Source organism: Emys orbicularis, chromosome 3 (assembly GCF_028017835.1).
Source record: "Emys orbicularis isolate rEmyOrb1 chromosome 3, rEmyOrb1.hap1, whole genome shotgun sequence".
NCBI lineage: Eukaryota > Metazoa > Chordata > Testudines > Emydidae > Emys > Emys orbicularis.
The window spans coordinates 212393409-212407719 of NC_088685.1; the positions used below are offsets into that span (position 1 = coordinate 212393409).

Below are 14311 nucleotides of genomic sequence, written 5' to 3' on the forward strand. Positions count from 1 at the left end.
GGCCCCTACCCTAGATTCAAAATACTCAGCAGTAAGAATTCATTTGCAACCTGCAATTAACTAGAAAGAATGGACTCCCAGAAAGAGTCTGGACATTTAGAAAATAAAGCTTCATTCTCCTGTGTTGCACATGTTTACTCTTTGGCTAGTGTGTTACATTTAGCTAACTCAGTGACGTTTTGTTTCAAATCTACATTGGCGGTCACTGCAAACAGACTGGCAAACCTGTCTCTAAAATACAGGATGAGCAAAATCCTTTTATGGTGTTCAAAAAATCCCTGACTCTGCAAAATTGAATTTGCATTCTTTCAAAAGCATCTGTTTCTTCACCTTGGTATGTCTGAGAGTGAAGCAGTGAGTAAACATGGTCTGATCGTTAAATTGTGCAGGGCTTCTTCCTTCCACAGTGTGAGCCAAAGCATTTAGAGGCACTTGTAGCTCCCATAGATTGTAATATGACTATGCAATTAACACAATAGATCTGTGCTTAAGCAAATCGAACCATTTATTATACATGTCTATAAAAGGTTGGGCTTTGTAATACGAAGTTATATATAAATTAATAACATGCTATAATACACATGTTCTTTACACAGAAATTCTGGGGCTGCCCCTCTTATATCTTGGAACCGCATGCTGCAGTCCCAGGGTGCAGCATTCCAGCAAAATCAGTACCAAGGACTAGGTGGACCAATGAATTACCCCCACAGACCGGATGATCGAATGGATAGGGGAAGACAGGTAATAAAGCACTGTGTGATTGTACGTTATTTTCTTCTGGGTCACTTGTGCAGTATCTGTGTTATGGGAAAAGGGAAAATACTCACCGCAAATATTTCGGCAAGTAAAATCTTCTGTTTCATTTTAAAGTTTAACGTGGTTCTGTTGTAGGGGTTTGTCTTTAACACATCCTCATAGGTGAATTGAAGGACATATCAAACCCCCAAATTTAAAGCATCTATTGTTAGAATTTTTTCTTTTTGCTGAAAGATACTGATTTGACTTAGACTGGAAACTATTGGGCTATTAGACTCTAATAGCCAAAGATGTACAGGTGTATGCATGTGTGTAGCTAGCTAGTCTTGGAAGGATTTGATTTTCATTGGTAACTGTTGGTAACGGTTGATTTCACTGTAGACACACAAACAGATGAATAAAATATTTCCATCAACGATGATCAAAACTTACAGCTAGGCAAAGAAAAAAATGCTGCTGGAGAACTTTTGGGAGTTTGATTTAAAGGATATTTACTTTGTATATTTTTGACATGTAGTGACGACAATTTATATTAACAGTTATAAAACTTTAATTTTTTTAATATAAAATCTGTCATTAAGTTGTCTGAGCCCCCCATAATTTCCTTCAACTGTGAAAATTTAAATTGATAAAAACGGGGTAAAAAGCTTAAATATCATCAGTATTATCTGTTGAAATTATAAAAAAGCAAATTGAATTCCGCCAAGCCTCTCTCCCCTACACACACACACATTACTTATTTAGATTTAAGTAAGCAAACATTAGAGAGTTCATATTCAAACCTTAGGTGGTGTTGCCATCATTTAAAAAGTACAATATAAATTTATTAAACAGCCAAAAACAACAGCATATTGTTCTCCCCACACATGCACACATTCTCCTCCATTTTCCCAATAAATAGGTAACCCATCAGGATGCACAGTTGTACTAGAAACCTTGGGTACAGAAACTGTGTGGCATAGCACAGTAGTAAAACGCACTAGTGATGTCCTGATTAGACTTTAGGCAGCTATTTGAGTATGAGGCAGATGCTGTTTTTTGGAAACCAGAGCTTGTAGTGCTGAACTGGCAGGCAGGCTACCAAGTAGCAGCTGGAGAAGTAGTAAGGGAAAATTATCTCCCTCTTACCTGCTGGCTACCCGTGTTGTTTTCCAACACGATGTGTAAGCAAAGGTGTGAGCCATTAATAAGAATGTAAGTATACCTTTGCCTTATTTTCGTAGGGCCTGGCCCAGAAAAACTACTAGCAGCTAGCTCCCAAGGAGGGGAACAGTTCTTCCCTTTTTGGTGTCTTCTGCTGCCCACCATGCACTAAAAATGCTGCGCGTGGCGCCCTTCCTGCTCCCCCTCCCAATGTGGCTGAAAGCCATAAAACCTGAAGATACTTTCCTCCTATTTTTGTTAGTTTTAAAGCAGTTTCTCATACTCCCCCTCTTCCCCGCTCCCAACTGTAGAAGGATATAGTTATTATCAGAAGGATAAGTTCTGGCCTGTAGCACACATGCTGGATAACTACCCAATCCTCTTGTTCTTCCCATTTTATAAATATAAAATAAAACCCATTTAATTGGGAACCTAATAGTGATGAATCAGTTGCATTAAATCTGCCTTCAGTTTTACTCTGTTGTAACTTCATTTAATTCAATGTTATGCCAGTGTAAAACGAGTAATACAATGATGAGTCAATATCCATATCTGCTTTGCTGAGGTAATTGCTTGAATACAAACTTACATTTCAGTGTCTAATGATAAAATTATGCACTTAATTCTGAAAATTCCATTTGTTTAGCCTACAAGCCTATTCAATATGCAGTATTGTTGTAGTCATGTCAATCCCAGGATATTAGAGAGACAAGGTGGGTGAGGTAATATATTTTATTGGATCAACTTCTATGTGCTAACCACTTACGCTCAACATTGGTTCAATCCTGTATTTAGCCGTGACACTCTAAGTACCTTCCCCAGACCTGAAGAAGAGCTCTGTAGCTCAAAAGTTTGTCTCTCACCAACAGAAGTTGGTCCAATAAAAGATATTATCTCACCCACCTTTTCTCTCTAATAAGCCTATTCAGAGCATTATACAGTTGTCATTTAGTGCTTGCTAGTGTGAATTTCCTGCTATGGCTTTTTCTCCACATCATGTTTCCCTTCTCTATTACAGTGGATCATTTTTACTTGAATGCTCTATAAATGAGTTGATGTCTTGTACTGTGGCTGTTTAAAGCAACTCAGAAACAAACACCCACACACACACCATAATATAGATTTGTGGGAGCCTGTGGTAGTCGTGTTTAAATGGCTCATTTAAATAGCCCCATTTCAAGAAGATGTGATTTATTTTTTTTAATGGACATTTCAAATGTGGCATCAACCAAAGTGTGTGACCACAATGAAGCTGCTTTGGCCATCTCTGCGCTAGGGAAACTCTTGATAAATTTCCCACCGTTACCAAGGCTGAATCAGTGATAGGAGCCCGGGGGAGGCAGCCTGCCAGCTGCCAACACCATTTCCATCCTCGCGTCTCTTAGTTTTGCAGGATTACGTGATGCTGAAACATCTGCAGCCAGCAGATGAGCTACCCTAGTGCTCCTAACTCGACACTTGTTCAGCTGAACCTGTATTAGCAACAGTGGGATCTTTCTGTGAACTAGGGACCTTTCTGAAAAAGCTTTGAAGATCAGTTTGGTAATGTCTTTAGCTCAAGCTGCTTCTCTGGTTTGGAGTATGGTAGGGAAGAAGTAGGCTTATCAGGTATAGGCCTGTTAGCAAAGTTTAAAATGCTCAGGTATGGCTTTGAAACTCTACTGTAGACAAGCCATGTTTTAACACTATTTGGCCTGTGTAGAGGAGATCAGATTCCGTGGGTTCTAGCCTGGGGCACTGACTGGGCTGTTGCATCTTTTAACATAGTGTGATTCTATCTACACTGGTTGGCTAAACCATACCAGAACCTTCTTAATCTACACCACACTTCTTAAGTATAGTGGCTGAACTTTGCTAAAAGATGTGTATTGACAGGGTCAGTTCTGGAAAGCTTTAATGGAATTACTTAAAATGCATCTTCACCAAGAAGCTTGAAAACAAAGAATAAATGCATAATTGCACCAGTCCACAATATGAGCTGTTGTGATGATAGATACAAAATGAATGAGGTATTCTCAGGGCTTGGGGGGGCAGAGAGCATTGAAATCAGACTGGAAAATTGGATACTCATCCTCCCTCTGCAATCCCAAACTCTGCTCCACAATCCTAGAATAACCAGATATTTCTGTTAAAGGGATCAGTGAGCACTGGAATAGTTCATTGTTGACATTAAAATTGTAGTCACTATGCATAAGGGTTAACAGTCCACCTAGATGGTGCTTCTCAGAAAAAAATGTTTGTATTGTAGACTCAAGAAGGGAGCCCTGCATCAGTTCACAAAGAAAACCTTCCATGTGTGATCTTAAGAGCTCAAAACAGGATATTTTATGAAAACTAGGTTTGCAGGATTGATGGAGCTAGCAATGAAGTCTGGCATGGTGCACTCTCACAGACCAAATTATTATAAGCCAATAAATTATTTAAATCTTTCCTTGTCCCCTCACAATTCTAGCAAATTGTTCCCCTCTTACATTACATAGAAGCCACATCAGATAGAAGACTTAATGAATTTCTGACATTCAAGTCTGGTGTCATAAATGCAGGACTTATCTTCTGCTTGATCCTGCAGTGAAGTTAAATCTAGGCAGTGACGACGTTCTTGGTCATATTCTAATATGTGATAGTGGGGGGGGGGGGGAACAGAAAACTTCTGGCCAAGAAGGCTTACTTTTTTAGAAGTGTCCTTATGTCAACTGCCCTTCTGTGTAACCCATTTTTAAGACGGTTGCTTTGTCTCTAATTTTAGTAATTAAGCCTTCTTTGATTTTTTTTTTTTTTTTTTTAAATGAGGTTTTAGTTCACATTATGGTCTTGGGGCAAGTAAATACTGATGTTACATTATAAACCTCGTTAGAGTTTTAGGAGTGCAAAACAGCATCTGAAACTAGTGTTATCTATAAATGTCAAGGCTTTAAAGCCCTGAAAAAGGCTTAAAATGAAAGTGGACACACTTTATAGTAGCATAAGTAATTATCAACTCCCTTCACCCTTAAATCTTTTGCTACCGCGTGGCCCGCAGGGGTTAATAAATATGCTGCTGTGGAGTGCTTACAGAATTGATGTAACTATCTTTGATGCGGATCACTGTTGTAGCAGACTTTTGTTGATATACCTTACAAACACACCGGAAATGAGAAGAATAAAATGCATTGTATTGCAGACATATTTAACTTAATATTTAGCCTATAATATAAGAATTGAACATAAGGAATAATTCTTTCCTGTGCAACTCTGTATCAGTGTCTAATTGTATGATTATATACAATGTTTTTTGGGGGAAAAAATACTCTTTGGTGCACCATTTTATTCTACTAAGAGACTTCTAAAGGAATGCACTCAACATGATTTTTGTTTAAATTGATTTTATTTAAAAAAAACAACTTTCTATTGGAGCACATTTTTAAAACAGTCATCAATCTCTTTTAAATGAAGGGATGGATGGGGTGGAGCTCTGTTTAGAAAGGGTTTTGGGGCTGCCCAAGAGTAACACCACCAAGCTTGCATGAGCCACTCCTTTTGCACTTGTTTGCCTACTGCCCTTTGGAGGCAGTTTAGCTGCTGCTCTTACTCCTAATCACCCTCTGGAAAAGCCTGGGGAAGGAGCTGTCACCATCCCTCCCAAAGAAGTGAAAGACCATATATACCCAGTGTGTCAAATCACCAGAGTAAACTGAAAATAAAGAGGAAAGTAACTTTCCTTTGACCTCTTATGGTAAAGTTTGGGATTATTGGTAACAATGGTAGGCACCAAATTTTCTGTTTGGAGGGAGATTCAAGTTGACTGTCTCTCTATATCCCCTCAGATAAGCTTATCACCATGAATCTGATGTATTGGGTGTGGCAACTAAATTAAATACAAATGTATATCTAAAGTGGTAACCACTTTACTTGAAGTCTTCTGTACTTTCAGTACTCAGTCTGTTGACATGCATTGATATCATGTCACCTAGTATTTAAAATGCTACTTAAAACGGAACTGATGCCTACAAGACGCCAGCACAACAGAAATGCATCTAACAAGAAAAGTCTCATGTAGCTGTAAAAGCATATGGTTTTGCTGTGGCAGAAGATCAGCTGTCTACAACTAAAATATACAGACTTGGACCTGTATTTCAATGAAATTGAAATAAAGACAAAACTTTGTATAAATTAACCATAATGGGAAGGTTAAGATGAATCCTAACTAGGGTAGAAGCATCCTAGGTGTCAAAGCATACCCTTGCTGTGCATACTGAAGGTATTCTACTTTCCACTATTAGTCTGTGTAAAATGTGCGCGCGCACGTGTGTCTCTATATATACATAATGGCAGAGCCATGTTTTCTTCATGGATTTACAAAGTTTGCTTTTCAAATCCTGTTCTTGTTTTCATTTTGCACCTTTTAAATTCTACTATTACTGAAAGCAAAAGGTTAGCAGTTACTTCTGCAGATCAAATCACCCTCAATGCTGCCTTTTGACTTTCTCATGTAGGGTTATTAAATCTTTTCCAACACACATGGAAGTGTGAGTTTGGTGTTGTACAGAACTCACTCCTTGTGTAGGAGCTGAAGTGTGTGTATCCAGGAGAGCATTTGTAAACACTATTAAGAGATATTTAGCTCTTTCTTTGGTAGCTTTCTGTGTAAAGGCTGTATTGTTTCAGTTTTGCATGGAGTCTGAGGCTAGGCTAACTTGTTTACTGTGACACTAATCCAGAAAATAAACCCTTGCTTTTGTTTGTTTGCAGGGATATGGCCCCGGGAGGCCCTACCCTTTGCCACCTCCCTCTGGACGATACAACTGGAATTAGACTCTTGAAGTCTTCCATCATCAAAACCTGTTTTTACAATAGCTGTGGAAAAATGAGGCATCTTTAAGAAACGTACTAGTAGTTTTTAAACTGCAATATGTGTTTTAACTGTGTATATTTCTTACTGATAAGATTTGATTTTTTTGGGGGGGAAGGGTTTTTGTTGCTTTGAAACAGTGTACTGGAGAAGACATGTAAAGCACTTACTAATGTGCTTGAGAGACATTTCATGAAGTAGGAGTACTGTTCTGCCTTTATTACTAGCTAAGCATCAATTGCATATGCCTGTCAATTGCAAATCAAAACATCCTTTAATTCACAACATAAGAGCCCAAAAATAGATACTGATTTTTAAAGAATGCCTAGAAATAGGGTTTTATTAGCTGTGAAGGTAGGCACAGCAGGCAGTCTAAGAAACACAATGTTTAAAGACACGCTTTTGTCTGTATTCTTTTTAACAACACTTCATTGATGTATTTGTCTCTCGAGTTTGATTTCTGGACTTCTAAGTAAAAATGTTTCAACTTTTACAACTTTTGTCTGGTGTGTTCTTGCTCTTTTATGCCTTTTACCTCGTAGAATATGAAATAAACAACAGATTTTACAGAAAATCACATTTTCAAACAAAGGTTAACAAACCGTTAGCTGGCTAGTAAATGGAATGTATTTTTTAGGTGTATTTTTTAGTAATTTTCAAAGGGTTTTGCATTCAGTATATTGAATATTGAAATATTCTCTTTTTACTTCACTGCCCTATGAAGTGGCTTTTGAAAATATGCACTGGTATTAAGTGGCTTATGACTCTTTCCTCTGGAATATTTGTGTAGTTTTTATCTAAATGCATATGCACACTTTTATTTGTTAGTTATTAATTAATAACTTGGAAAATCCTCCTATATAAACATCCATATTTTTAAAAGACTCTAAACCTTTTAGTTTGCCCATAAAAAGTAAACAGTTCTCTGCTCCTAACATACACCATGCATCAGGTTAAGTCAACTATTTAAAAATGGATGCAATATCTCTAAGTATCCCATTTTATATTTTTCTTTAATATGCACATGTATGTATGCATAATTGTAGCCTTTTTCTATGTAAGTATTTTTTAACTCTTACACGAGGTTATAAGAAATAGTCTCTCGTGGACCATCTGATATAGGTGTCCTCCTTCAAGGGCACAAATGTTAATATTCAAATATAAGGGGAAAGGACTAGACCAACCTAACCTTGAGAGGAAGAAATCCTGAACCTAGATTCATTTGCAAGTGATTGGGGATGGAGCAGAATACTTATTGTGATTCAAAGAGTAGTCACACTGTTAGAAACTGATGTATACCATCAGATTGCAATGGCCTATAGTGCATTACATTAAAATGTTGTGTGTATAAACATTTGCTATTGACCAGAACAGGAGCAGCAGTGAAACTCAATTTTCAGACATATAGGCATTCTCAAAGCACTCGCCTCATATATGGCTGTTTTTAATATCAAATCTAAAGAAAATGTTGTTCCGTTTATCCTTTTCAAATGTGACTGACAGCTAAAATGTTAGAGAATAAACATCCTGCAAATGGAAACTGAATGCACCTTTGTACCTGGGCTTTGCATCTTTCACAACTAGTGTACATGTCAGGAATTTCTGGTGTTTGTAGCAAATAGTTGCAATTGTGTGTACACTTACTGTCTGTTTTTGTTCTGTGCCTTGCAGCTTCTCTCTAACCCCTTCAGAAAAGTGTCATTGAATAATGATGCTTTACAGGAAACAAATACATAATTTGATGGTGCAATTGGAGTACTGGTGTGACTTTCAGGTCATTTTTTGGCACGGCCTTACAATTGCATGAACCCACGGGTGGGCGCAAATGGCCAGTTGTCCCCAAGCATCAAAATTGCAATTGCAGTAATTGTGTGTGCATAGTTAGACGTGCAATTGCACACAGGCTGGGTCTGGCAAAGGTTCCAGTCTGTAACAGTGCATTCTTTAATAAGGAGTTCAGGAGAGGGATGTAACTCAGACTTACTCCTGCCAAAATCAGTTTCATTTAGAGAAGAAGAATTCCCTCCATTGCAGGAATTACTGGCTGAAATTCTATAGACTGGCTGTGTAGTGCATGAGGTCCTAGCATCTGAATAGTCCCTTCTGCTCTAGCAACCTGCTAATGCACAGTCTGTTTAAAGAAATAGCCTAACAGGTTAGCAGGACAAACTCTGGTGAGGGAAGAGGGGTTTAGAGAGCTGGTTTTAGCACCATTTCAGGGCAGGAATCTTTCAGGATCTACTTGGCCCTGAGGGACTGTTTAGAACAGATAGGAACATGTTTACAAACCCTCCAACCAAAGCGACGCCACGGTCCGGCGTGTCTGTGGCTTAAAAAAAAAAAAATCCTTTCAAGGGGGAGGGACTTTCTCTGCAAGCGCCTGCTTACAATGGCTCATAACCCTGGGCCAGTCCTGACATTAAAATCGCACCTTTCTCCCTGCATGTAGCTGAGTTGGTCTCGTTTCTAACGTTTTGCTCCCATCCTGGGGACAGGGACACTAATGGCTGTGAGAGTGGGGAGAAAGGCTCGGGCTAGAATTTGATGGAGGTCCTGGGATGAATCTTGAGGGAGGAGAAATGAGAGGTCGAGGGGACTCAGGCGGGATGGGAGCAGGGAGACCTGAGAGCTGGGCTTTGGAGAAACGAAGGGCTGTTCGGTGCCACCTCGTTTGAACAGCCCCTTGGAGCTATAGTGGGGACGCTGGGGCATGGACCAGTATGGCCAAGGGCTGCCGGTCAACTCCCCTCCCTCACTGCTCCTCAGGCCCATTTCTCACCCCCCCCCTTCCATGAATGCACTGAAAAGGGGAGCAGGTCCATACCCGGCGGGATGAAAGGCAGACGACGCTTTTCTACCGATTTCTCACAAGATACGCACGGGGGGCAGCCCTCTGCAAAGCCGCCTTCAGAAAACACAGGGACCCCAGAGACTACTCCAGACCCACTGGGGTCAACGGGAAAAGCTCCCCTGCACTTCCAGCGGGGCAGGATCGGGCTAGCGTAAACCGGAGTTTTGGTTTAAACGGAGCTTGATCGTTCACACCGGGCGGGGAAAGGCTCCGCTGCGGGGCGCCCAGGACCTGCCTCGCTCCCTTCGTTCCTCTAAAAACAGCGTTTGCTGCCATTTAATTATTTCCGCAAATGACCTGTTCTGGGGGAAGCTCTCTGCGGGAGCAGCCTGGGGGCAATGCTCGCTGGGACCCCCCCAGTGAGCCAGCGCCGATCGCCCTTGCAGGATGAAAACTCCCGGTGCCGGCTGGAAATCGCATCCTCCCCTCGCCCAGCCCGAATGCAGCCAATGGGAGTCCTGCCACTGACCTCACAGGCCTCTGGCTTCCACCTGATGCCACGGTCAGGCGTGTCTGTGGCTAAAAAAAGTCCTTTAAAGTAGGGACTAGGCAGGACCAGTCCCTGGGGGCCGACAGTGGGGGTAAGGGGGGACTTTCCCTTTCTCTGCAGCCGGCTACTCGCGATCGATCATAACCCCTTGCCTGGCTGGGCACAGCACGTACCAACTACCCAACGTGTTGCCTCCGGGCACCCACGCGCGCTAGGACATACCGCGTGGGGGGTAAGGCCACAGCCGTGATGGACCCAAATCTCCCCGTGACTTCCTTACAGGAGGGCTAGCGAGCACAGGCCGTAAGAGCCGGCTGCGTCTCTCTGAAAGGAAAACAGAGACCTGGGGGGGATTAGCAATTGAGCGAAACGTCCGATCTCCAAATCCAGCGCTTGGCTTTCCCCTCTAGCCAGCTCCACCTGCGGCTTCTCTTGCTACCAAACCGAGCTGCATCTCGGCCCGCAGGCGAGCGCATGGCTGGGGATCGCCTCTCAAAAACCAGTGGTTGAAACACCCCAATCCGGCGCGAGGGGGGACTCACAGCAAAGAGCCGGGTATGGCGCTCTGCCCTGGCCCCAACCCTAGCAAAAAGGAGGGTGGGGTGGAACCACTGGTTTTTGTTTGTTCATTTCACGCGTACCTGCCCGCTCGCCTTCTTGGCCGCGTGAACTTCCAGGCTCTTTCCAGAGTTCAGCTGGAGCCGACGTTCGCTTCCAATGACCCGGTCTCTGAGCCGGCCGGAGCCCGCCAGCCCTGCGGGGGGGCCCAAGAAAGCCTTTGAGTCGCCGCTGGGCCACCCTAAACTTCCAGGGGGGCTTTGTTCCGCTTAGCCCCTTTCCCGCTTGGCTCTCTGTGAAGAGCCTTCGCCTCCTCTCCAGTTAATGAGCTGCACCCAGTCTGCGCGTTTGCACTCGGACTAAAGGCCTGGGAAGCCCCCATTGCAAAAGGGATCCCGGTGGCGACTGAGCAGAAAACGCAGCTCAACACCCGGGAAGGTTGAAGCTCTCCGTTCCCGACAAGGGGGGTGCTAACTTTTAGGCAGACGTGTTACCCGCACGTTACAAGGTGGGTGAGGTCATTCATCGGACCAACTTCTCTAGGCTCTGCAGAAGAGCCCTGTGTGAGCTCGAAAGCTTGTCTCTTCCGCCAACAGAAGTTGGGCCAATAAAAAAATATTACCTCGCCCCCCTTTGTCTCTGCTAGAAAGTACACACACACACACACCCACCCCTGATTCGATCGTATACATTTCAGGGATGATAGATAGATTGTGTAGACTATATAATCACCGGATCAGAATATGCTGTGTGTATGTATGTATATACACAAACCCATACGTGATTTTTGTACATAAACCTATTTCCCCTCTGTTACATGTAGAGAAAAGGTAATCGCTTTATATTTATATTTCCTGCTGATTTCACTGGAAGCCGCAAGCGAAACATAATGCGTAATCACCCCTATAGCATGGTGACAACAGATTGTTTCGTTCTGTCGTCTCTTTTCTCCGTTATAATAAAGTCCTGCCGTTTCTATTCTACCCGGGAAATGTTGTAAAAGGTCATATTCTCCTAAAGGTTTCAATCTGCTCCCTTTCTCCGCAGCATGTCTTTATGTAAACAAAGCTTTTTGTTCCAAGAGGGAAAAAATCAGGCTTGCAAAATGTACTGATTATATATCTGTATCTACCTAATCTATTTCCCCAGACATTTAAAAAAAATGCATCTTCCTTGTCAAATAAATCATGAGTATCTTACATTGAAATAGTACCATCAGATATTAAACAATAAATTCTGAAATTAATTTTCTGTCCCGGAAACGAATAGTACATTGATCAAAATAACAAGAATTTTCCATATCCCTGCACTGCATTCACAAGCATACACCTTTATATTATTTGCAAATCCTTCGTTGGTATCCAGTTGTATGTATATATTTTTTTCAGAGATCATTCTATGGGTCTATAGTACAGGCCATTTATTCCTCAGACAGTTTGATTTTTTGCGTACATCCAGAGGAATCCAAAAATTACTTCTTTTTGAAATATTCGCGATCAAATCACAAAATAACTTTTTCTAAATGTTTAAAAGTATCCGTTTGGCCGAACACTCATTTAGGATGTTATATCCAAATTATTTAAAGGGGGAGGAGGCGCGAAGCAGATTATAAAATCTCTTAGCTATAAATTTAGACCAAAAATATTTAAGGGAAAAAAGCACGATAAAAATTCAGTTAAAATATTAGATCAAAAATATGTAAGCCAAACCACCACCTCCCCTCCGCCCCCCAAAAAATCCAAGGCCGTATGGAAATCTTTCGATTAAAAATAGACCAAAAACATTCAGTAAAAACATCATAAGCTATAAAATCTCTCATGTTGAGGTTATATCTCTTTAGTGGAGAATAGATTTCACTTATTTGTTCTGATAATTTATAACGCACACCTTGTTACTGATATTCCATTTATTTGCATTAATTAAATAACACAAATTGTTCTGAGTATATTTAACTCCAGTCATGATTTATTTAATTAAATCATTCTGTAACTTGAGTTTTCATATCGAACACCCAAAACATACTAGTGTCTAAATAAATAAAAAATAAAATAAAACCCCTAAATAGACCTACATAACATAATGTAACAGAATCACCTTCACTTCTTAGAGAGAAAAAAATATTTATGGTTCTCTGAAGTGACAGTTAAAGATCAGTTTGGAACAAAAATTGCTAATATTAAGAGGCAAAAACGTCTTTTGTACAATTAAAACAGAATTGTTTTGTGAGCAACCGCCATTTCTTATATTATAAAAAATTGCTGAAAAAGTCTATGGTTTATTTAGTTTCTCTGTATTTTTTTTTTTTTTTGTATTCGGGAAGAGGCGTGAGGAAGAAAACACGTTGCTGTAATTTATTTTCCTTGTTATTTACCTTGATTTTTTAATTTTTTAAAGACCCAGCATAATATTTAGCATTCTACCTAACTGATGTCCATTTCAGGGTTTGACTGATGTCCATTTCAGGTTCTTGATCTTTTTAAATTTCCCCCTCGTTCATATCTGTAGCTATGCTGATAATTAAATGCTTTCTACTAACAATATTTAGCTTCGGGTAAAATTATCCTGGGATACCAAGAGCAGGTCACACATTTTGGAGGAATTTTTCTGAGTTTCTTTATTTCATCAGGTCTAATTTAACTTAACCAGCAATCTTTCATCGTTGGGACGGGTCACATTTTACAGTAGTGAGAGGGGTGGTTGGTTTGTCAACATACATCCAAGTCCTTACTAAATAATAATCATTAATAATAACAACAATAAAAACTTTTTTTTTTTAAATCGGAGCATCAAAGTTCAAAAGCTCTTCTGTAAAAATATCCTCAACGGGTATAATACAAGTCTTTTTTCTCGATCTGATTGCTACCGCTGCTTTTCTTTCCCTGTCACCTAAATGGCAAGAACTGTTCTCAGCTAACATTGCTGTATGCCTCATCGACCTTGAGTTACAATTCAATTTACTTTCAATCAAATAATAATGAAATTGCACTTAAGGGGCACCCTTACAAAATTAATTCTACCAGATAAGTTGCACTTCAAACGCTTTATTGTTCGCTTTCAATTGGTTTATAAGATAGAGACACCAACCAACGGGGTTTTTGTATTTTTTAACTAGCCTAAAAAAAAAAAAGAAGAAAGAAATCGTAGACTTTAGGGTGGTAAACACTAACTCTTGTCCATCTGTTGCGTCAGCTTTTAATTTGGTTACTCGTACATTACACTCGAGTCAAAGTCAGACGATCAGGAGGGAAGTCCTCACCTGTACCTGGCCAGTGGCCTCAGATCTCCTAAAGCAACGAGGGTTTTTTTTGTGGGTTTGTTTTGTTCTTTCTCCCCTTCCCTTTCCCTCCCCCCTGCCCCTACATGTGCAAGACTTTTTGATCAGCCTTTCAACTACACCGAAGAAGTCCATACTTCTGCTGCAGCTTTGGCAACTCGGAGTTATAGACTTGGTTGCAATTCAAGTCTTTAAAAAAGGAATAATAATAATAATAATTAATTAATAATTAATCATATAAAATAAAATCAACCACGACAACGAGAGAGGAGGAAGGCGCTCAGATCTTTCCCTCCAGGGACAGACTCACAGGGAAGAAAGCCGCAGGCGCCAGCACTGTTGGGGTGGGTGGTGGCGGGGGGTGCTTTTAGCCCGCTCCCCAGGCAGTCCCAGGCAGGCCCCCCCACCGCG

At 40.8% G+C, this 14311-nt stretch overlaps 1 protein-coding gene across 1 annotated transcript in view; it reads left to right on the plus strand.

Annotated features, from left to right (window-relative positions):
- The window catches only part of XRN2 (5'-3' exoribonuclease 2), a 90306-nt gene extending 83092 nt beyond the window's left edge, over nucleotides 1–7214 (plus strand). The window contains exons 29-30 of the mRNA XM_065402100.1: nucleotides 597–741; nucleotides 6628–7214. Of these exons, the coding sequence (XP_065258172.1) occupies nucleotides 597–741; nucleotides 6628–6690 (208 nt within the window). The 3' untranslated portion in view covers nucleotides 6691–7214. The remainder of the gene's footprint in view (nucleotides 1–596; nucleotides 742–6627) is intronic.
- Nucleotides 7215–14311: the final 7097 nt, after the last annotated feature.